Here is a 25,658-nt window from a genome sequence, read left to right as displayed (position 1 = left end):
ATCTTCAAGCTTTTAAATTAGCTTTAGAAATGAAAAGCAATATTTATCTAAGGTGCAAAAAGAGGAACAATTGCTTTAAATGCCTTTTTGGGTACGGTCCATTTTGAAGAGGTCATCGCTATGCCTCATTCCCAGCAACTTAAAATGCCAACTCTGAAACTACTCAGGAAATAGGTCTAATAAACTGCGAGTTCACTTCAACTTCACTAGAATAAAATGAGAAGAATGTATCACAATGTTAATTTCGGAGATTATATTTTTTGTTACATTATTTAATAGAATTGATTTTATTTTACTTTTGTGCTCAAAGCCTATGAAGTGAATAATGGGAATGTCTTCTGGAAAGTGTTGTGCATGTGCACTTTTTAATAGTCTTTCTGGAAGTCAGTTCGGAATGATCTGGTGTGAGCTCTCAATGTAATGAACCTAACACCTACTAATGATGCTTGATGCCATTGCCAATCAGAGGGTTGTGCATATGGTGTAAAAAAAAAAACCCATTTAGCTTCAAATATTCATTGCAATATAATACTTTTGTGGCATCTCACCTGCATTTGTCCACCACACCACTTCAAACACATCTTTGTGCATTCATCGGCACACCTGTTGACATTTATGCTGGCGTCAGCCCACACGACAACACATGATGTGTTAATTCCCATTTGTTTCTCAATACATCTCAGTCCTCAGGTGACTAAACGCAGTCTTCTTCTTCAAAGAACTGTAATACATGTGTTTTAAGACAGGTTTGCACAAGCTGGTTGTTATGTTACTGTTCCGTCATTAATGAGTAACTACACAGGAACAAATGAGTAACGCAATATTAACACTCCAGTAACTGCTATTTACTATCAAGAAACTCTGATTAACTAGTAATTACTAAGTAATAATGCTCAGTTGAATGAGGTAGTTCACTATTAGCTAATCAATAACTACTATTTTTTCATACATCCCAGAGGACTAGGAGCTTCAAGTTCATTATTAATATGAATAATGCATAATGTATAATTCATTCTAAAGTGAAGATCATGGTAACCCACTAGTAATGACTAATTATTTAGAATAATATTCTAAAGTGAAACGCATGATAACTCTCTAGTAATTAGTGATAAAGTCACTGTAAGCTTTTGAGATTTTTGCAAGGTTTTAGATATTAATTGCTTCTGACGGATTTGGTAATACTTGAGTCATTACTAGTGGGTTACAATGATCTTCACTTTAGAATAGATCCAAATAATTAGTCATTCCTTCCGATGGATTTGGTGACACTTGAGTCATTACTAGTGGGTTACAATGATGTTTACTTTAGAATACTGTTCCAAATGGCCAGTATTTCCTTCAGAAGGATGTAGTAACACTTGAGTCATTACTATCCAGAACCTTTCAAAAGCTTACAATGACTTCAGTCGTTACTATGGAGTTATTGTGCTTTTCACTTTAGAATATGGTTTCAAATAATTAGTCAATCTTTCTGAAGGATTTGGTAATACTTGTGTAATTACTAGTTGGTTGCCATGATCTTTACTTTATAATGAATTACTCATTGTGCATTACTCTCATTAATTATGAATCTGTATCCTCTGGGAAGTATGAAAAATAGTAGTTCATGATTAGCTAATAGTGAACTACCTAAGTGCTATTACTTACTAGTTCGTTAATCAGTTTCTTGTTAGTTTATAGTAGTTATTTTAATGTTAATATTGCGTTACTCATTTATTCCTGTGTAGTTACTCATTAATGAAGGAACAGTATTCTAAAGTGTGACCAAATTATGTTTTAAGGAGTATCAAAAAGATCTCTTCTATGTTGGTTGTTGTGTACTTGTTAGGGACGAATTTCTGTAACTGAGTTATTGGATAACTATTGTTAAACTGTCTAAATACTGAATCTTGGAATTTTCTCTGTGTGTATCACACCGACAAAAGAATTTAGCTGCACTTTTGCACCGCTGTAAAATAAAATACAAGTGGGAAATTGATTGACGTGTGCTGACTTTCCCTGCAGCGATACCAGGTTAGAGATGGTATGACAGTGCTGAAGAGATCCATTTGACAGTCTGAACAAAGTGATTTAAAAATAACGTTATTCTTAATTCAATACTACTGAAAACAACTTGCTGATCAAGCTGAAACACATTACCGAATGCGAGGGGCGCAAACGTTGAGGTCAAGCTTTATTTCAAGCCATATCTTTGCATGTTGTGACATGATCCATTTAATTTGCTAGTTCATTTTGCTAATCCATTCAGCCATATTTAAAACCTGAAGCTTTGAGGCATAGAGCTCAAGGAAGGGTCACGCAACAACTTGTGATGACCAGGATGCCTCTGCCATGCATAGTTTTTGCACAGGCTTGTCAATGAACTGTAATGTATAATACATTTTTAAAAAATGAAGGTTTCGCTGGTTTTTAGTAGTTATGCAGCGCCAAGGCATACTGTGGCACTGTTTAGGCATAAGTCAGTTGGTTTGCTTTGGCAGCGCACCCTTTAGTCCAAAACTGGAAAACGTTTTAGCAAATAAACAGTAAACCAGGTATTATGAGGCTGTCATCAGTAATATTGTAGTGTTATAAATCCAGTGATTAGCAAAAAGTCCAGTCTCTTGCGTTTATAAAGACTTTTATAGCAGTAAACATGTTAAGACCAATGCAGAACATGATCCGCATCATTGAGGTGCATTGCTTTCTGAAGCTGAAAACTACTGACAGCTGCCAGTGATCCATTTCCTGGACTTTTACCAAAGACAGCAGGAGTTTGCTCATATTGAACAGAGTTATTTTTAAAGGTAAAATCTTTTTAAAAAAAAAAAGAAGTATCTTATTCTCACCAAGACTGAATTGGAAAATATAGTCAACGCAGTAATATTGTGTGAAAATATTACAATTTAAAATAACTGTTTCTATTTTAATATATTTCAAAATGTAACTTATTCCTGTGATGGCAAAGCTGAATTTTGAGCAGCCATTACTGCATTCAGTCCTCAGTGTCACATGATCCTTCAGAAACATTCTAATATGCTGATTTGGTGCTCAAGAAACATTTATTATTATTATCAACGTGGAATAATTTTTTCCGGGATTCTTTGATGAATAGAATTTTTGTAACAATAAAAAGTCTTTAATGTCCTAGCTTAATAAAAGTAAAATCTTACTGACCCCAAACGGTAGTGTAATTCACCCAGATATTCAATTTTTTTTTACTCGCCCTTAAGTTGTTCCATCTATTAAATTTTCATTGGATAAAACCAAGCCTCGTTCTACATTTTGCCCCGATACTGAATTTCACTCAAATGTATGTTATAATATTTCCGTTACACTGCATCTTCAACCTTTGACTTACAGAATATACTGAATCAATGTACTCCATCAAATGTGTGACTTACGATAACTGAAGAAAAACAATAGGTAAATAAATGAAGACACGTTTTTTTGTCTCCTGCTAATGCTTTTTTGTGCCTATTGCCTAAGCATCTGTTTCTCACATCACAGAAACATCAGATATCTAAATTACTGTCATTAGTTGAGTCATATAGGTTTTTTTTTTTTTACATACGTTTGTATTGAGTGTGTATGTTGCGTCTTTAAGTGTTGCATTACCGTGATCATACATTTTCAGCAGTGATCTCTCTTCACATTAACAGTCTCCTTTTCCCCCTGCTCTTCTTTCTCTCTCCAGGTCTCGCAGCATCAGGCCTGAGGGCAGAGTGGAGTCTGAGCCCATACATTGTGGGATATTTCTGGCTATGATGTCTGAAGTTCTAAATGTCTGGATCTCTGGGGCGATGAAGAGGTGCTGAAGGTCCAGTTCAGTACACTCTACTGGAGCATGAAGCCCCCAGGCTGTCCGCTGCTCTACGGCACAGCAGGACCTTACTGTAGACTGTCCTCCTGCCAGAGTGAGAATGACATGCTGGCTGGAGAGGGCAGAGTCTGAAGAAGAAACATCAGGTGTTTCTGTCGCTTGCGTGATGACTCCCGTTGCAGGATCAGTGCAGGCCGAGCTTTGCACCAGAGGAAAAACCTCACACCCACGCAGCCCAAGATCAGAGGTCATCGTGATGGTGATGTCTTCAAGCATGCAGGGGTCCTTCAATGGCAGGCAAGGATCTTACAGGATACAGACCACACAAGTCAGGCACATAATCATTGAATCGCTATCTTTCCATCTTATATTTCTATCTTTTGACCCAGAGAGACTTACTAACTTAGCTCACACCCCCTATAACTACTTCCCAAAATTTTGGGGATAATTTTTTTACTTTTTGACCAGCCTACAAAAAAAGCTTTTAAATCTCTCGTCATGCTGTATGTCACCAAATATTGGATTCAATCTTTTTTGTCAACTTCTTTCAATTATGACAGGTTTTGTATTTATTTTTGAAACTGACTGAATGATCTCAGTTTTTTTGAGTTTATATTGGTAATTGAAAATGAATGGGGGAGCAATTTACTGTATAACAGGAATTCTTGGAAGAATATATGAAGAGTTGGTCAGTGCACTTAAATCAAATTGCGATATAGACTAGTGTCGAATCCTGCATGTACTACATGTCTCTGTGTAAATGAATGGTGCAGCGTGAAGACGCGCGGATTCATTTACCACACACACATTGAAGCATGCGTGATGCTCGCAGTGTTTTCAGCCTCGCATATGAGTACTTCATCTCCAGAGCCATTTCAAGAGCATTTTACTGTTTCACTTGAGAAAAACTATCATATCATATCATACACGCACAGAAACCCAAATGTCTTCACAGCAACCCACCAAAATAAAAGTTTGTGAAGAAATTATGACAGAAATATATTACTGTTGTACAGTAGAATTTAGCTACATCTCAATGTAATAAAAATACTAGCACTAATAATACAAATTATTATTTTTATTAAACCTTTATTTTTTAAGGAATAATCAAAATTTTTAATTTTAACAGTAAAGCTCTGTTGTGCAGTACTTTGCTTGACAAAGAGTTTAATTTCCTATTTTTAAAATACAAATTAAATGAATCTCTTTGCCTTCATTTGATTGTCAGAAATGTTCAAATACAGAACACAGAATTTCTGAAGATTTTTTTTTTTCATAGAATTGATTGTTAAATCATTGATTATTAAAATGTAATTAAACCATTTAAACGGAATCCAAACTTAAAACAGAAAACACAGAATTTGGTAAGAAAAAATTAATAGAATTTGAGGGGAAAAAAGAACTTCATAGGGCCCTAAACATGTAATAATAATAAATAAATAAAACTTTTAAATTGTATAATGTTTCATGATTTCGATTAATTAGACATGATTTTTGATCACAAAAATGTGATTTAACCTTTAAAAAAACAGAATCCAGAAAAAATTAATTATGGAAAAAAAACATAATGTGGATTTTTTTAAACGGAATTTGTGAAAAAATAAAACTTATTTCTTTCTCAGCTCTGAAACTGAAACCATTTTTCAATACCGTCTCAACCCTAGTATATATTTAAGTAATTAAATTAACATCATAAGCATGTGACTAGTCGACTAATGGATTAAATGAATGACTACTAGTAGACTAGAAAAATCTTTAGTCTGGGGCAGCCCTAGTAAATTATTTAAATAAATCTAAATTTAGGGTTGTTTATGTTAAAAGTTGTCATGAAAAAAAATGGTCTCCACCCCGCAAATATGAAACCACAATTACAAGAAATAAAGTCACAATTGTGAGAAATACATGTGCAATTATAAAGAAAAAAGCTGCCATTTTGAGATTTAAAGTCACACTTGAAAACTAAAATTGCATTTGTGAAGTCACACTTGCAACAAACAAGTTTCCTTTTTATTTATTTAGGAAATGACCTTCTATTGTAAACTGATTTTGACCCTATTATTCATTCCATATTAAGGGTAATTTCAATGCACAAAAACACGGAGGCTATAGTTTCTTTTTTATATCTACGGTAACAGATAATGGGATAAAACTGCTAATCAGTCTGCATTGGGCCCCTATTAGAAACACCATATTGTCATGCTGAGAGGATTGTTTTAAATAGACCCTGGATCTTTTTCTGAAGGTGATGTTTTGCCATGTGGTGTATAATAATAAGTTGCAGACAGCACATCATATTGTGTCTGTAAAAAGCTGTTCTTCACAGCCTGTCATACACACTCACTTGATCTGTCCACTTCTGTGTTCTGCATCACCGTGTGTAGGATTGGCATGGGAACCGAGGCTGCATCACTGTTGTGGTGACCGTTGCTGGCCGGTGATAAACAACCTGAAAATAGAGTTGAATGAAATGGTAGTTACATTTATGTTTTAAGACATGGATTAGCAGATTCTTTTCAGATTCTTTTATTCTCATTGAGTATGTATATTCATACGTTTGCATGTTTTCCTGAGTGAAGACCGTGTTTGATAGGTGACACACACAATGGCAAACAGGACGGTTGTTAATACAGCTGTTGCTGCACAAGCGGTCACTATGCTAGAAGCATTTTGGATAGGAGGCGCTGAGATCTGGACTTTTGCCTCATTAATCCTTTCTCCTCCTAAAAACAGAAGAATCAGTTAGAGAACACAAACTACCAAGACTACCAAACTTCATTCATTTATGTATTCTTTTTTTTGTGTGGAACAGCCAATTCAATATTTTGGAGGTTGTGGGCCAGATTTACTAAACAGTAGGGATGTGACAGTGAGGAAAATTTCCCACCGGTTAAACAACATCTGACAACACCGGTAATACCGGTATCACCGGCGGGGTGCTTTTAAATCACTAATTCTAAACCAAAAGTAAAATTCATTTTATTCATTCATAACGGAGTGCAGCAGAGCAAAGTGAATGTTTTCAATGAATTCCTATGGAAGTAAATTGAAAACAAGCTAGTGGACACGCACCGTGAATGACAGTGCGGCTGTGTGCATTTTACTTTCGGTGGGTCCATTAGTCTATTATTTTTAATGAAAAACACGACAACAAAACAGTACAATGACAAACTCACTTAAATAGGTGCTTTTACATTTCGCTTTGAAACCAAATCTTCCACCGTCCTCTTGTCAATCAACATGAAATCTGACTGCTGTGTTTGTGCCGCGACTCTCGTTCGACTCACACTGTATTAAGCAGACACGTTCAGTTTTTAATTGTAGTGTCTGTTCTCTAACTGAACTAAATTCGCCTAAAATCCGGTAACACCGGCAAACGGACTATCGCAGCAAGCCTACTAAACAGGCCAAATTAGCGTGGCCAAATTTTATTCCATAAAAGCGCAGATGGAAGTGGACAGTTCTGCGCGTGATCTACAGACGACGCGCAAATTAATGAACACAGATGCAGCCGAAACATTTCCATAATGACCAACACAATCTACCCGTTAGCGTCTGGTTTAAGACACACTTTTTTTGGGCGGTAAATCATGGCGCAAAAACCAGTAAATTGACAAGCATAAACCTTTGTAAATCACCAATTTTGTGCCTGAAAGGGAAACTCAGCCGCAAAAATAACCCTGTCCACACCTTTTCAGCGCTGATTTATCACTGTGTGTCTTTAGTAGATCGTGACAGTAGTTTTTTAACGCCAAATGAGGGTTTACCATGGACCGGCCGCATGATGTAATTTTCGTGACCGTGCAGACGGTGAGCATACCCGGTCCTTACCAAACATTGTCACAATTTATTTTGATTCTTCAAAAAATACTTTGTGTTCTACAAAACATCAACAGCATACAGGTTTGCAACGACATGAGAATGAATAAATTATATATTTTCTTGTCTACACTCTTAAAAATAAAGGTTCTGAAAGGGGTTTTTTTGGCAGCAATGCCATCGAATGGTTCTCCAAAGAACCTTTCACTGAACAGTTCTTAAAAGAACCTTTTTTTCTTAGTGTGAAGAACATTTTAATTATCTAAAGATCTTTTTTCTACAATGAAGAACCTTTTTATGCAATAAAAAGATTCCATGGATGTCAAATGTTCTTCATGGAGCCATCCAAGAGTTTTTATTTTTAAGATTGTACTGCATGTAAACTATTCTTTTAAAACACAATTAACAGATTCCAGAGATTTTAGAACCTGCAAACATCAACAAGTAAATGGTCTTGAATCAATAGCTCAGTAAATAGCTCAATGATTCTCACATTAAAAACACACACACACACACACACACACACACACACACACACACACACACACACACACACACACACACACACACACACACACACACACACACACACACACACACACACACACACACACACACACTCAACAACCGCAGCTGCTTTATTCTCTTGCCTTCCCTTTCCTCTTTCTTAACATATCCCTCTTCCTGTTGCTGGCAGTGTATCTGATCAGCAGAATGCTAAAAGACCTCTGTCAATGCATGATGGAGTGGGTTCATAGAGGATCGACCCTCAGTCCATGCTGAAGACTTTCACAGGGCATTGACTGATCCGCGTTGGATAAAAATCTCCCCTCTTACTTCACCCGTAATCACATTGAGAGAATAAAGAGAATAGAGATAATACAGTGAGAAAAGAGAGAGTAAAGATACTGAAGCACAGATAAGATCAGGAGAGACAGCATGGAAAGAGTGAGAGCATGCAGGGTTAAAGAGAGTACCACAAGCATTAAGAGGATGAAAACATCAAAGAAGTGTGTCTTTGAGCATTCAATTAATAATAATAATAATAAATCTTTATTTTCTATAGCGCCTTTAAATGTACATCTCAAAGCGCTTTACAGAAACAAATAAAAGAGAGTACACAAAAATAAAAATAAACCATAAACATAAAATAAAAATTAATAAAAAAGAAAAAGATTGTAAAATCAAAAACAGTTCAAAAACTATATAAAATTGATACAAACGTTCAATTAAAAGCAACCCTAAAAAATAGTTTTAAGGCAAGATTTAAAAATGCAAAGAGATTGAGCTTGCCTTATCTCATTCGGTAAAGAATTCCATAATTTTGGAGCTAATGAGGAAAAAGCCCTATCACCCATCAGTCTTAGACGAGTTTTTGGAACAACTAAAAGACCAGTTTCAGATGAATGCAGATTACCCGTCGGAGTATAGGGGATTAAAAGCTCAGACAAATTTTGCGGTGCCAACCCATGTAAAGCCTTGTAAGTAAGCATCAAGATTTTAAAATCAACCTTAAACTTAACCGGGAGCCAATGCGAAGACTCGAAAATAGGAGTGATGTGATCTCTCATCCTAGTTCTAGTAAGGCTTCTAGCAGCTGAATTTTAAACTAGCTGCAATTTGTTTAGGGTAGCTTTTGACACCCCAGCCAACAAGGCATTACAATAATCAATACGGGTAAAAACAAAAGTGTTAATCAACCTCTCAGCAACAGAAAAAGAAAGCATAGGACATAATCTGGAAATACACAAAGAGTAATTTATAATGCTCAAGACAACAGGACTCAAGGAAGCAAAACATGACTGAAACAGACTAGTAGGTATGGGATCAAGTAATGAAGTGGCTGATTTCATTAGAGAAATCTCCTCTTGGAGAGAGAGAGAATATTTCTAAGATGAAAAAAGATGTTTTAACTGTATTTTTTTTTTACATGTGGCTCAGAAGATGCATCAAAGATCACCCCCAAATTCTTCCATTTTGATTGGGACTCCATAATTGAACCATCAGCAGCTAGGGTAACCGACCCAGCATTACGTAGTTGGTGGGGTGAACCAATGAGCATAATCTCAGTCTTCTCTCGGTTAAGACATAGGAAATTTTGAGACATCCATTCGTTTATCTTAGAAATACATTTAGAAAGAAAATCAACAGGCACAATTTCATTATAGGTTTTAAGTGTATGTAGATCTGAGTATCATCTGCATAAAAGTCAAATTTTAGACCAAGAGATCTCAAAAGCTGACCAAGTGGAACATTATAAATATTAAAAAAGCAAAGGGCCCAAAATTGATCCCCGAGGAACTCCAGATTGCACAACAGCGAACTCAGACCTAAATCCACCCATGGAAACAAACTGTTTACGATCAACAAGGTAGGACGTAAACCACTTAAGTGCAGTATCCAAACCCCAAAGACAGTTTCTAGACGAGTAATTAAAACCGAATTATCTACAGTGTCAAAGGCGGCACAGAGATCTAGAAGGATCAAAATTGAAAGACAGCCAGAATCTGAAGCAATTAACAAATCATTAGTGACCTTAACCAGAGCTGTTTCAGTACTATGGAATTTGCGGAAGCCAGATTGCAGCGTTTCAAACAGATTGTTTTCAGTTAAATGAGAAATTAACTGAGAAGCAACAACCCGCTCCAGAATTTTAGCAAGAAAAGGGAGATTGGATATGGGGCGAAAATCTGAAAGATTATCATAGTCAACATTAGTCTTTTTAGGTACCGGGGTAACCGCAGCGGTTTTAAAAGCTGTTGGCACAACTCCGTACACAAAGAGTAATTTATAATGCTCAAGACAACAGGACTCAGGGAAGCAAAACATGACTGAAACAGACTGGTAGGTATGGGATCAAGTAAAGAAGTGGCTGACTTCATTAGAGAAACCTCCTCTTGCAGAGAGAAAAATCAAGAGTGCAAAATTTTGAAAAAGTAATAACTGATGAAAAAGGAATATTTACTGAAGAAGAAGACTGTAGTAAAAGTACAAATACCTCCACGAACAACAAAAAAATCAAGAAATGTATTACAAAGATGAGTTGAAGCAATAACATGCGAGGAACTATCACAATTCAGCAATTTGTTAATGGATTTAAATAGTTGCCTCGTATTACTTTGGTTGTCATTAATCATCTTATAAAAATACTCAGACCTAACAGAAACATTTTAGCCCTATATTCTTGTAAGCGATCTTTCCATGTTTGATGGTGCACAGTCAGACATGAAAAACGCCACTTGCGCTCCTTTTTTCCGGCAAAAGGTCTTCATCGCACGCAGATCATCACTTTACCAAGGAGCAGGAAGTACAAATGAAGCGGTGCGTGACTTCTGAGGAGCAAATAAGTCCAGGCCAGACAGGAGAACAGAGTTTAACATGGACACCTTTGTCTCCAGAGGATTGGATGAGGAGAAATTACTTAATGAAGAATCAATAAAAACAGAAAAATTAGAAGGTTCAACTTATCTCCATTTCCGGTATGTCAAAGTATGTGAAGAGGCAATGTTGGCAGCAGGTATATGCATATCAAAGAAAATTGCCAGATGATCAGATAACCCTAAGCCAATAGTAGTCAACTGAGACACAAGCGATCCATTTGATATCACAAGATCTAAAATATGTCCTTTGTTATGAGTGGAACTGTCAACAAACTGAATTAAATCAAAGCACTCCAATAAAGACAAAAAGTATTTTGTTAAAGCAGAATCTTTTTTGTCCATATGGATGTTACATTTTTTTTTTTTTTTCAAATTTGAGGCATAGATGAGACACATACCTGTCAAGTATCCCGTTTTGGCCGGGAAAGTCCCGTATTTTACCCTTCTTTCCCGCCGTCCTCCCGTATTAGTATTTTCCTGTAAATCTCCCGTATTTTAACCTGCGTTATTAAAAAACAATAATACCGGAGTAAAAAAACAAAAACATTTCCGATCTGAGCTCTGTAACTAGCCTCGCGATAACTGGCATCTGCAGTAGCCTACAGTATAGGTGTCAGTTGTCGCGAGGTTAGTGTGTGAGGTCAGATGACGAGTGACGTGGGAAAAAAACAAAACAGAGACGGATGATGGACGTAACGATAGAGACGCCGAGTACGAGGCACTCCTGCCAAAAAAAAAAAAAAACCTTGTGTAAACACCGTGATCAATGGGACAGCGAATTTAATTATAAAATGTAAGTGACTTAATGTTAATTAATTGTTTATGGAACTGGCGTATGAAATCAGTGTCATTTCCAGTCGTGATGGTATTCAGGAAAACAACACTCTTGTTAGTGTAATGTTGCTTAACTGTATCATATGTTATAAATATAATAACTACACCATTTTAACCATGTATGTTAACTGAGTTTCTGTCGGCGCTCATTTGTTTTCGATTTTCTCCTCGAGAGGCTGCGCAAGCCTCAACAGCAGGGGCCCGTTCTTCGTACCTCGCTTATTACATCTGAGATGATTTGACAGATCCCAGATCTTTTAATCGTGATAACTGATCTCTGGCTAATTTGGTTCTTCAAACGAATTTGCGGATTGGATTAAAATATCTGGATTAAATGATCTAAGATCACTGCGCGTTCTTGTGTTCCCTGAAGAGGGCAGATGCATCGATACTCGAAACCATGATCAGCAATGCAGCGATTGGCTGGCGTCAAGACAGCAACGTAATGACATCATATAATTAAAAAAGCCACCTGGCAAAAAACTTGGCAAATTACACAAAAAAAACCACGAATATCTGGACCTTTATAAGGAAACAGCTAAACGACCAAACCAACATAAAAGTTATAATAATGATAAATGTTTTTTTTACATGATTACCAATTATTTATATTTTCGATTTTATACAGTATTTGTACACCCTTTACATTTTTATTTCAATGTTGTAATTCAATTTTTAATTCAATTTGAAGCAGATTTGTAACGTGACAGTATTAAAGTTTCTTAAGGGTCAAGATCAAATTCTCTGCATCTCCTGCGCTGCATCAAGCCATCCCATAATATCCGTCACTTAAATTAATGTACGGCTCAGATTAACTGTACAACATGTGTGCAAACTTCCAATAAAATTATAAAGTAATTATTCCATCACAAATTAATCGCTTAATCAAGTGGCTGTGTCTATAGTATTATACACAACATTATAATATTATATACATTCTCATATACATATACAATTTAAAATTTGTATATTATTATTATTTAAAATGATTATTATTACTGCCCCTGGTTCAGTAATGAACTCTTGTAATAAAGTAGCAGTGGCTGGGACAGATTTTAAGTATTACCTCAAGATGCAATCTAATCCTGTTTACATGAAATAAGCCTGCTCATGAGCAGGTTTAAGCTTACGGACCTGTTGCTATGACAGCAAGTCCAGGATGAGCGTCGAAGAACCAAATAATCCAAGATCATGTTAAATCGTCAACAATCAAATCCAGCTAACTGAGTTAGCGACGTACGAAGAACGGGCCCCTGAACATTGTTAACATCAGTTCGTTTTATATTATTATCAACTATCGATCGCCACTTACACTAACTGAATGCAGAATCATTATTGCACTTTGGTGATTCCCTAGTTATTTTTTGTTTTGACATTTTACTCAGGATACTTGTCCGTTGGGCAAATAAAATTATTTTTCACTCAACAAGCGTTCATGTCGAGCCCTGCCCATAGCAATGCAAGTTCAGAAAGGGTATTTAGCATGGTACAAAAGATTGTTACAGAGAATAGGATGACATTAGACAACAGAACTGTTTGTGCTCTACTCTCATGTAAAATGAACCACTCTGGCCCAGCCCACAAATACACTCCTTCCAAAACAGTCTTAAAGAATGCAAAGTCTGCAACAGATTTGTACAATAGCTCACTAAAAGAGTAAAGAAAAGTTATGTGAAATTAAAAGAAAAACTGTAAAAGAAAAGCAATATGAAATGAAAAGAATGTGTGGAATGAAAATAAAATGTAAAGACAAGCAATGTTAAATGAACAGAAAATATGCAAATAAGCCTTTTAAATAAATGCTCATCATATATACCCTTTTGTGTTTTCATTTGGGCTATAACACCTGTCTTAAAATGTAAGGGATATGGAGCTTGGTTGGGGTGGTGGGACTGCTTGCGGTGGGCGCCGACAAATTTCCCTTATTTTCAAATGCAAAACTTGACAGGTATGATGAGACAACAGATCTGCAAATTCATATAGAAAGTCTTTATTCGCCTTAGGAGGCCGGTAGACTGTAACTACGGCAGTAGAATGGGGCTCAGAGACAGTCAGGACGAGAAATTCAAATGAACTGAACAGAGGAACAGCTACGGGACTTAAACTGTATTTTTGATTGTATAATACAATGATGTCCCCACCTCTACCAGAGGGTTGTGGGAGATCAAATAACCCGAAGACAGAAGGAGTGAGTTCATTAAAAAGAAGACCATCCGACTGTTTGTGCCATGTTTCGACTAGACGTAAGAGGTCAAGATTTTCTTCCACAATGATGTCAGATAAAGTCACAGCTTTGTTGTTGACAGAGCGAGCATTAAAAAACGCTGATTTCAACAGGCAGGCTGATTTCAAATTAAAAGGTAAATGTGTATGTACATCTTAACTGTACATCATGGGTTTGTGTTTCAGCATGTGGAAATCTTTCGTAATAAACAGTAAATTAAAATTGTCATCATTTACTCTCATGTCATTCAAAACCTGTATGACATTCTTTCTTTCTTCTGTAGAACATAGACAATTTTATAAATATATAGGGGGATGAATTCAGTTATATATAATGACAGTGAATTTGTAACTCTTTAGCACCAGTGCACTACTAATAATTTTAAAGTGTTCTGATCGGTTTTGGAGAAAAATAACCTGATTGCTTCCAATCAGTCAAATTCTAAACCTCTGTGAATCTTTTGTTTTTAATCAGGGTAAGGATTGCGTATTAAACTTGCCAAGATACATGCTTTCAGCAAATGAGACTTTGTTACTTCATCATACTGCTTTGAACTTTGGTTTTGAAATTTAGATTTTTCACATTGATCTGGTGAACTCATGAACCAGTGTCTAATATGGTTTTAGCTGGTCTCGGGTCAGTTTTATAATGTAGGTTGAGTTTTAGTTAATTTATAATAAAAAAGGGAGAGTGATTGTTTTTAATTTATTTAGCCAAGTCCTGCCTAAAACACATAAAACAAACACTATAAATTATTAAAAGAACACAAATTATACAGAAACGTCACATTTAAGGGTATTTAATGGTTATTAGATTGCATTTAATAGATTACATTAAAAAAACGTTGTAATTGGTTTGTATAAAAGGTAGGGTTGGGTACCGTTCACATTTTAACCGGTACCGGTACCCGAAATTCGGTACCGGTACCCAACGGTACCTTTTTTCGGTACTTTAGGGATTTACATCAATAACTATAAATAACTGTAAGTCATTTATAGAAGTGTTATTGACATTATGCCAGAGCTGCCCTGGTCTCTCTCTGCCATTGTTTGTGATGTTTGTATACTGTAATATTTACTAGATAGTAGGCTACTGGATACTTAAATTTAATTAATAAAAACAACTATATTATTATTATTTTTTTAATTTCATTTCTATGAAAAGATTTCCCACAAATTATGTGCTGTGTATTTTCTGGTAATTAAATGAAGACATAAGACATTAATTTAATTTATCTTTTAATTTAATTAAACCTTTTTGTCAGACAAAGTGCTGCACAACTGAGCTTTTATACGGTTAAAATTAAAACATTAAAACAGAAAAAAAAATTATTTATTACTTAAACTTGTTAACCCGCATCGTATCGTGGGCGGTTGACGTGAGTGGGCGTGTGTGTACTTTTATTTACTGTTGTTTTATACAAAATATTCAATCAACTATCACAAACTATGCATCATTTGAAAGCTAAAACACTCAAGATTTATGTTCTGAACTTGTTTTTGCAATAAATACACCAGAGAGGAAAGGCTTAAATGAAACGCTAAAGGATCGGCCATGTAAACATTAGCATAATATTAGCGATACTCATCTTTCATCTCCTGTCGTTCAGATCAGATCGGACGAATCCAATAAACACCCGCATACATCTCTGTGTAAGAGTCCACTCTTCAAAATGCATCCCACTTTTTAATCCAAAACAACGAAAAAATAGGGAAAAAACTAAATCCTTCGTTGTTTGCAAGGGAGTTTTGAGTTAGCGTAATCAATCATGTCCATTTTCAATGAAATATCGATTCTAATCCTTTTCTGGCAAACTCCCCATGCTAGAATAGTCTCTCCCACATGAAATGGTTCAACCCTCGTCTCTCTTAGAGGTGGGCAGATCGATACTAATATCCAACGTTGGTATCGGTATTGATTGATACCAACGTGAAAATATCGATACTTAAGTTTCAGTTTCTCTCGTTTTGCGACCTGGCCGTGTTTGTCAAAATGCTGCTGCTGTCACAGAGCAGAGCAAGCTCTCAAGAGTGCTGCTCGTGCTCGACACTGCTCTCCTCCCCCTCTCCTGTGTTGTACCGTCACGTGACTCACCACTAGCGCTACCACCAGCAGTCAGGCGCGCGCGCCGCTCAGCCACGCATTTCTAACAGCAGTCAGTCAGAGGCGGAGAATGGCAGCAGAGAGAAAGAGGAGCGTTGTATGTAAAACTTTGTGACTTTGTTTATTTAAGAAAAAAATCCTGAAAAGAAGTGCACTAACTTCTTGAAGTGCACTGTTAACATGCTACTTGAAAAGAGAATTTGTTTTTACATTTTTTTATTTGTGAAGTAATCATTTTGTAACTTTGTTTATTTAAATAAAACAGAAGTAACCAAAAGTTGTTTCTGAACAAAAGCTTTTGTAGTACTGATTAATAACCCAAAATGCAAATCACAAAAACAAATTAAAAATCATGAAAATTCATTTAGATTTAGGTTGAAGACGCATCCACCTTAATTATTAAAAAGTATCGATATTGGTATCGGTATCGGCGATACTGGCCCTGTATTTACTTGGTATCGGATCGATACCAAATCTAGCGGTATCGCACACCTCTAGTCTCTCTCCTTCAATCAGAGACTCTCCTGGGATGCATCATATAGAGGAAGCGCCTTACAGGCTTGGTGAGCTGTCAATCATTGCGCCCATGGTTTTCGTTGGATAAAGGCACTCGGTGCCCAGCCAATGCCTTTCCAACAAAGGTTTGATTGATGGACTTAGTAACAAATCAAAAGGCATTATCTTGCGCAGTTTACGTAAGTAGGCTTTGGTGAATACTGTTTGTGCGCTGGCTGCGCGTTCTCCATGGCGCAACTGCAGTGGAGCGCGCAGACTCTGACTGACACTTTTTATCAGATAAATGAGTTTTTTACACTTTGTAATCTCTGTAAATAGTTGCTTTAGTTTTTCAGTAACTGTTTATCCATTATAATTAGCAGTTTATTGCAGATTTATTTGAATGAAAAACTACTCTTTACAATAGCAAATGTTCTGAAATAAATGGCCTTTTTGAAATTCGCCTAGACTTTTCTTGACATAAAAGCTCACAGAAGCTACATTACTGAGAGAATCATCCTCATATGTGAATCATGACATGATTAGACATTCAGTTTTATATTTAAGTTATTTTCAGGCTCTTAACATTAAATTATAATATTTTTTTCCCTAAGTAAAAAAAAAAAAAAAAACGTGAGTCACTTACATGTATATTTACATGTATATTACTCTGTTCCCATATTACTTTGAGTTATTATGACTCTTGGGTAGCAACATTTCAAGTGTCTAGTTTAAAATAAGACCAGATTTATGAATATAGACCATAGGGTTTAAGAGCTGCAGACATTTTCATTTGGGTATGTCGTTTTCAAAGAATTGTCAAAAAATGGGGCGCAGGTTAAGAGGTAAAATAAAGTTTTGATTATTATTATTATTACATTAGTGTTAGTATTATTATTACATTGAGACGTATCTAAGTAAATTCTACTGTACAACAGTGATGTATTTGTCAAGATAAAGCGGACTTTTATTTTGACGGGTTGCTGTTCCTTTGAGTTTCTGTGTTTATGATATGACGGTAGTTTTTCTCAAATGAAACGGTAAAATGCTCATAAAGTGACTCACAGTGGCTCTGGAGATGACGTTCGTGCGTTCATGTCCTCATGAGACGATGAGACGACAGAGATGGAAACATGCGACCGTCATAGTGATAGTGAGCGCGATAGTGAGTGAGTGTGTGTGTGTGTGTGTGTGGTAAACAGCGCTTCTACGGCATTCATTTGCACAGAGACACGCAGGATTCGTATTTAAGTAGTCTTTTTGCGGTTTAATATTCACAGACACTAGTCTATATCACCAGATGTGATCTCAGGAACCGAAATTTGGTACCGACTGATTTAATGTGAATCGGTACTAGGTAGTACCGACGTAATTCGGTCGGTGCCCTTAAAAGTACGGAGTTCGGTATCGAACCCTAATAAAAGGTGACTTTCTGCTTTTTTGGCTGTTAAAGCTACACTATGTAACTTTTCCGTCCACTAGAGGTCGCCTGTTCAAAACAAATGCGTAGTTTGATGACGCCACATTTAGGGGTGTGACGGTTAGTATATAACCGTGAGACCGACGGTTATAGTTAAACACCGTCATTAGAACTCTATAACCGCCAAAACCGTGTTATTAAAATATTTTTTACAAACATGAAAAAAATTTTTTTTTTTTTTTTAGATAGGTTCCCTCAGCTGACGAGGGAAACGGAGGCGGAGTTAGTGGTGCTTCGGAGGCTGCTACTGCTGGAGATGATTCGGGAGAGGTCTGTGTAGGGCTGCTCGATTATGGAAAAAATCATAATCACGATTATTTTAGTCAATATTGAAATCACGGTTATGTAACACGATTATTTCACATGACTTTGGGAATGTGTTGCATTTATTAAAAATACACCTTTCAACAATTCAATTGAAATTGTAACATTTGTTGTACTTTTTGAACTATTAAAATAAATAATATAACATATATTCAAATCAAAGTATAAAAGTATTCACGTAAAAATGATAACCACAAATAAATAAGATCAACAATATGGTTCGGCTAGATATGCTTTTCAGGTATGTCTAACATTAGTTTTCAGGTACAGAAATGTATCAAATGTAAAATAACATTGCATATTTAAGTGCATAAATTAAAGATTAATCCTATTAAACTTACAAAAGCTATTCAATCAAGAGCGGTGAGTGATGTCCTTGTCTTTTGTTGTTTGACATTAAACAGACGGCAGTAAAGGCTACTGCCCCTTTAAGACCTAATGATACTGCCCCTTTAAGACCTAAAGCTCGGATATGCGTCGTCTTTCTCGACTGTATAAAGTTCACTTAAGGCATATACAGACTATGTCTGCTAGGATACTCATCAAGATGGACATGTTGACATACGTTTTGTGTGAGTTTGTCCGTTCAAGAGCAAGACTTGAAAGAGAACTCAATATTTGCGCGCTGTGAGACGTGTGAGACGCACATTTTCTCACAGCGCGCGCTACTTCTCATTCGCGTCTTCTGGCACTAAACCCGGGTGATGACGGCGAAAATGACTGGTCATATTCAAACATACGGCAGCACTCGCATGCATTGAACAAAGTTTACAAAGAGAGAATTATTTGAAAAATATGTAGGAAAAAAAGGACGTTTATACGGCATCCCTGCTCTCGTCAGTTTTTGTTTCTTTATTAGATTGTCATAGGTCACTCTGTGTTTAATTTTCAAGTGGTTAAACAAATTTGTGGTGTTCCCTTGCCTTGCAGCCACTACCATGTAGCAAATCTTGCACGTAGCATGTTTCTGCTCGTCATCTGATTCCTCAAAGCCAAACTGTTCCCAGACAACGGAGTTGGTTTTGCCTTTTTTGCTCACCAAACGCTGCTCTAACTGCCCTCCTTCTGCCATCTTTACTCGCGCCAAGTTTTTAAATTCCAGCGGATGATATGCGCACGAGTCACGAGACTCACAACCTGAGAGAGATTGTGGCTTCGGGAGGGGCGGATGTGCGCGTGCGCGTTTCATTCAGAACGCAAGACAAAATAAGAGTGTTCTTGCAAAACTGAACATGGCAAAATAATCGTTTTTTTCTCGATTGTACTGTTTTGGTGATCGTTGGGAGGCAAAATCGAAATCGAAATTCGATTAATTGCACAGCCCTAGGTCTGTGCACCACCCCCTACCAAGAAGAGAAATCTTGGCGATCTCCTTAATAAACGGAGGTCTGAAATCTCTGCCCCTTTACCGATCAGAGCGCGCGCTGACACGGAGTTAACCCGCTATCTCCAAGAACAACCAATTGACTCTACGGCTAATCCACTAGCATGGTGGATTAGACAATGAAACACGCTATCCGCTCTTAGCAAAATTGGCGAACATGTTGGTGTTCCTGTCACGGAACTTGGAAGTCGAAAAAGATTAGGAATTTAAAATGTCATTGCACTTTTTTTGTTTCCTGTATTTAGTTAGTTTAATTAAAGGTATTATCACAACAGTCGTTGTTCGACTTTTTTCTTTTTCTTTGATAAAGGTATGTAGATTTTATCATTAGTAATTTAGGCCTAGGCTACTCATTCATTTTTATGCAGCTCTTATGGAATTTAAGTAGAATTTTAAGTAGTACTATTTAAGTTTTTTTTTGTTAAGGATTTGTTTACTTTGTGTATATAAATAAACTTATAGCAAGTAGCTAATCAGTGTCTGCTCGTTTATTCAAACTGAGTTGTCCTATAACAGACGAACATCATCACATCACAATTTCTCACAATTTACAAATAGTTGGAAACATTTGGGATATTCTAAGTACTCAAATGAACAAAATATATAACACTGTCCTAGTGGTTTTTGGATATTTTACTGCAAAAATCTTACATAGTTCACCTTTAACATTGCATTTACATGTTTTGACCAGCATGTGGTGTTTTGAGCACTCCAATTCAATAAATAATTTTGCAAAGCAACTGGTTTAATTGATTTAAAGTTTTGAAAAGCTTTTGGTGCGTCCCAATTTGCATACTATGGCCCGGTTTCACAGACAGGGCTTAGACTAAGCCAGGATTAGGCCTTAGTTCAATTAGGACATTTAAGTAACTTTTATAAACGTGCCCAAGAAAAAAACATTACTGGTGTGCATCTTGAGATAAAACAATGCCACTGACATATTTTAAGATTTGTCAGTGCAAGATTCTTTCAGTTGAAACAGCTCAAACATGCATTTTAGTCTAGGATTAGCTTAAGCATTGTCTGTGAAACCGGGGGTAAATGTCCTAAATAGTATTCGAAAATAGAATTAGTACGTCTCAAATCGTAGTATGTTGAAAAGAGTATTCCAAGATACCCGGATGGTCTACTATTCCTGGTCAGAATTCGAAGTGCTGATTGATGCGCACTCTAACGGCTAATATTGCCCACAACCCATTGCGTATTGGACGAGGATTCGAACGACAAACTCGGATAAAACGTGTTAAAAAACTACAAAGACAACGGTTAAGTAGAGAGGTTTAGATAGGGTTTAGAAGGGGTTTGAGTGAATAATTATCAGTATCTAACTTGACAAAAATATATTTATTCAATATTATCCAGATTATATTTAATCTGCAACAGCATTGTGAACTTTTGTAATGATATGTTTGGCCATTAACTTTTAAATGCATCATTATATTTAAATGGCAAACACATGAGGAGAGTCTCTGCATGAAAGACCCACGAATGGCAGATCTGTTTAAATGAAACCCGACGCAGAAGTATAAATCAGCTTTAAGCCATCACCACACACTCCAGTCCAGTAGGTGGCAGAAATGTACCTTATACGTTGATTTGCCAAAATACAGGAAGAGTGTAAAGAAGGAAAACAAAATTACGATCAACCTTATTTTTCATTGCAGAAATAAGCTATTTCCTGTGAATGTGCGACACTTCCGAGTCATTAACCACTATAGGTAAATAACTAGCAGAGTAACTGGTGTTTATTTATCAAGAAAGTGTTTTTGCTGTTTAGATTACAAGAATACTATGTTAACCATGTCAACGGGAGCTGATGCAATCAATGTCTTTGAGTAAAGGTGTGTTGCCGGTTGCCGTTCTGTAATAAAACGTTTTTTTTTTTCTCCAATTGTTCCTGTGCCATGTTTCAGTAAAAGCTAAACAAACATTAGTAAAAGCTAATGATAGCCTTCGGATATCACAGTACCAAAGTGCAGTAAACAGTGAATCAATTTGTGCTATCAAACATCAGTATGTTCATGATTACGATAATAAATAAAACAATATGATAACAAATACCAGATTGCATTATCAAGCAGCTTAACAGACTTTTGTTGTACAGCCAAAATAAATGGAAGCACATTTAAGTTACAAACGACCACACCTACTATTGTGTTAAAAATAAGGTGGATCGCTTACATTTCCGGTTGTGTATCACTTAAACTGATCAGTGCACATAGAAAATTATCCTCAAACCACATTTGCTTTCTTTACTGACACTCTTAGGTACTGCGATGCCATTTTATTGAATTCACCCAAAAGGATATAGGCCTACAATATAATGATCAACTTTTGTGATGTGAAGAACTCATGTGGTTTGGAACATCATGAGGGTGAATAAATGATGACAGAATTTCCATTGTCAGTAACCTATTGCTTTAAGGCAATTCATTTGAATTAGTGTCATATCCAGCACAGTCCAATTCTGAAGTGCTGCTTGTGGGGCAATGCATTTTGTTCAAAAACGTTGGATGAAGCGTAACAGAACTGAACAGAACGCAGGGGTCCAGAGACATGCTTTAACTTGACACAGAGCTCAGTCTGAAAAGTCATGCTGGTGTAAGTTGTACTTTTCAGTATGGTACTCACGGCTACACTGTATGTTTCTGAAAGGGGTGGGGCCACATGGAAGGCATTCCAAATCTTCTAATCCATCCAGTCGCATTTTGCTGTAGAAACTTAAATAGAAAAAAAAAGGAATTTGTATGAAACCAAGGTACAAGTGTGCGTGTGTCTATACAGATTTTGGTGTGAAGTTGCGTGTCATTTCATTACGATTTTTTTGTGTTTTGTGTGTGCGTCTCACCCAGGGAGGCAGTTTCCACAGACCGTGTTGCCTGTGTATGTGCAGTGCTTGATTTGGTGTCTGTTGAGTCTGCGGCAGTTCTGGCACAGTGCACAAGGGTGAGATCCCGAGTCTTCCTTAAACCATCGAACGTCACACACGCCACATACTGCCGACACACCTACACCATAACCACAGTCCTAACAGCCCACACACGCACACAAACGTACTTAGTAACATGATAAGTGCATTAGATATGTCAAACATTTTCTGAGGACACAACGTTTGTAACCTAGCCCTGTTTGTAAGTCATTTAAGGTCATGTGTAAGCCTCTGGTGGCAGGGATGTGTCATTACAGCATATTTACTCCACAAATTGGAGCACCTTTTTTATACATTTTATCTTTATACATATACCTAAATGTCCAATATACCAAAAAGACACCTTCAAACTTTTTGCAATTCATATTAATTTGATATGTAACATTATAAATGCCAATCCCTAACACACACCCCTAACACAGGAAATAAATCAACTGCATAATCAAACGTTTCTAAATATAAAAACATCTGCTTATCTACAAGTTCACAAAGTCAATCAAAGGGGATTGGTGATGTTGACTGCAGAGGTTTAAACATGTCAGTTAATCTTCAAGCGTTTAAAAATAAGTGACAGTTAATTATGGGTGTTACTTTCTTCATAGTGCCTCTGGGCTTCTCAATTATTATATATTTTTTTTAATTAATTACTTCAAACATTTGCTTTACAATAATCCAAAAATTTTCAGATACCTCTTTCAGTTCTTGGCCAGGTGGACACTGTGGGCACTTGTGACATTGTCCGCTGTGATAATACTCATCTATTGAGCAATCCATTCCATATCTAAGAGAAGGAGGGAGAAAGAGTTAAATTATATAGCATGCAAAGTTGCAAACATGGGCTTACAGTACTCATCAATTTTAATTTCAAAACTTTGAGGCCTGAATGTAAAATACTACATCCTGCCAGTTAATTTATCTCTCTCTCACTCACTCACTCTCTCTCTCTCTTTTTTTTTTTTTTTTTTTTTTTTTTTACAGAATAAGACAAAAAAACAAAACAAAAAATGCTATCTTGACATATACAGTGAAAAACTATAAATGGTTTAGCATATTAACATTAAAATATAATTTTACTGTCAATAATAATACTATCAAAATAAATGAATGGTTTTTGGAAGTAAAAATGACCATATCCTTTATAGTGAAAAACAGTAAAAGGACATTCCCAGAAGTCCCTGCTTGACACATCACATATGATTATATTTTAAAGAATTTGTTTTGTTATCAGTAATGCACATTAGTGTAATTTATATGCAATGTAGTGTAATTAATAGTATATTTAGTGTTTTGTATTACATTTTATATGAATGTCGTGTGTTAACGTTATGTCTTTGTGTGCATCACCCTGTGCACCGTCTATTCACAAATTTTGACCATATTTTATGTACAGGCTTCTGGACGATGAACTCATTATGTGGTTTTCTATTGGACCACCTGTATTTATCATGGTGGTTCTCAGTATATTTTAAAGTAAAAGCAGATTTTGATATCAAATAGATTGGTATATTACCCACTTAATAGAATACGGTCATATGTTGTAAAATATACAGGCAACAATATAGTATGCCATCCCATAATGCCTGAAGCATTGTCAATGCAGTTTCTGGCAACCATAGCTGCCAATTTTGTAACATGTTTTGAATTGCTTTAAAACAAATGTGATTGGCAGTTAATTCCAACTTAATTCCAACTTTTTTCCTTGGAGGATGAAGTCCCTGAATAAAATGTTATTTAAATCCACAAGCTCAATGTTACATTTAATCCATGAATTAAATCTCATAGGCCCATCTATGAATTAATTTATATTATTATTATTTAAATCTAGGCTACATATTAAATCTAGGATTACGGTTTAACTAGAAAATTAAATTGTTTAATATTTCTAATTCACAATTAGATTATTATATATATTTTTTTAAAGAACATTGTAAACGTAAATAATTGCTTGATCAGAATCTGCCAACACTAATTAGGAGTGATCATTTCACAGTCCTTATTTACAAGTGGGGAAACATTCTAACAGCATTTTAGATCAGACTCTGTTTAAAATATTTAAATTGTAAATGATTGTGCTTAGAATTTATGGTCCATTGTTTATTTTACGCATAGGCTATTATTTGGGTAGGCTAATTTTTAGAGTAAAACTTGAAGGGTAAAACGTTTCTTTGGTTTCATGCAATATACTATAGTAAGCTATTTACGTTCATTTCAATAATAAAGATTTATGTCCATTGACGTTCATCCATTCTGAAACTGAGAACACAGAGAAACAGATCAAGAGAGAGAGCACATTTAGGTGCCATCTAAAACAAAAATACCTCCTTTAAATGATCTGTTGGGAATAATTTTCCCGAGGCATAAAATACAAGAAAGGTGGTCAAACTAAGTAGGGCGCAAAAGTAGAGAGCAGCGCACCAGCTACTACATCATGAATCTCCTGTAAAGTCACGTATTAGGGACAGTTTCATCCACACTTACATTGCAGCAGGGGCAACAACGCGCAGCAGTCACTTAATTCTCTGTCCCATTAAAGTTACCGTCTTCTTCGGCTTTGGGTAAATTCGGTCCAGTTTAGCTTGTGGTTGAAGTTGTTGACTGGCACATTTGGCTGGTGCCCTTACAGTGCGCTGCGCGCGGGGACACACAGGCATGTCCCGACATGTTCGAACTGCTGTGACTGAAATCCTCTGCAGAAGAAGCGGCTTGGGATACGCGTGAGAAATGCTCTTGAATGGAATTTTCGATTCAAAATGATTTCTCACAAATGACTGGATCTCAAACAAAACATGATACCTGAACGATAGCTTGTTTAATTGTAACGAGGCACAGTCGTTATGGTCTAAGAGCCTTAACTCAGTTTAAGTCACAATTTCATGATTCTCTCGGT

The 25,658-nt window shown here is 36.2% G+C and overlaps 1 protein-coding gene across 1 annotated transcript; it reads right to left on the bottom strand.

Annotated features, from left to right (window-relative positions):
- Window positions 1-2,605: 2,605 nt before the first annotated feature.
- eda2r (ectodysplasin A2 receptor) lies at window positions 2,606-25,658 on the bottom strand. The gene is made up of 7 exons (XM_079814896.1): window positions 25,250-25,658; window positions 23,462-23,552; window positions 22,691-22,869; window positions 22,474-22,562; window positions 6,355-6,522; window positions 6,144-6,248; window positions 2,606-4,107 (listed from the first exon to the last, which is right to left on the bottom strand). The coding sequence occupies exons 2-7, from the start codon at window positions 23,543-23,545 to the stop codon at window positions 3,635-3,637; spliced, it is 1,098 nt and encodes a 365-aa protein (XP_079671022.1). The 5' UTR covers window positions 23,546-23,552; window positions 25,250-25,658; the 3' UTR covers window positions 2,606-3,634.

This window comes from Gobio gobio (assembly GCF_949357685.1).
Source record: "Gobio gobio genome assembly, chromosome: 4".
NCBI classification, from domain to species: domain Eukaryota; kingdom Metazoa; phylum Chordata; class Actinopteri; order Cypriniformes; family Gobionidae; genus Gobio; species Gobio gobio.
Note: the sequence above shows the minus strand (reverse complement) of the source record. Positions and strands in the feature narration are given on the sequence as shown.

Coding starts and splice junctions, on each gene's coding strand:
- eda2r (XM_079814896.1), bottom strand. CDS start 23,545: ATGGATTGCTCAATAGATGAGTATTATCACAGCGGACAATGTCACAAG. Junction 22,870..23,461: donor CTGGCCAAGAACTGAAAGAG/GTATCTGAAAAT, acceptor GTGGGCTGTTAG/GACTGTGGTTATGGTGTAGG. Junction 6,523..22,473: donor CAGAAACATACAGTGTAGCC/GTGAGTACCATA, acceptor TTCTGTTTTTAG/GAGGAGAAAGGATTAATGAG.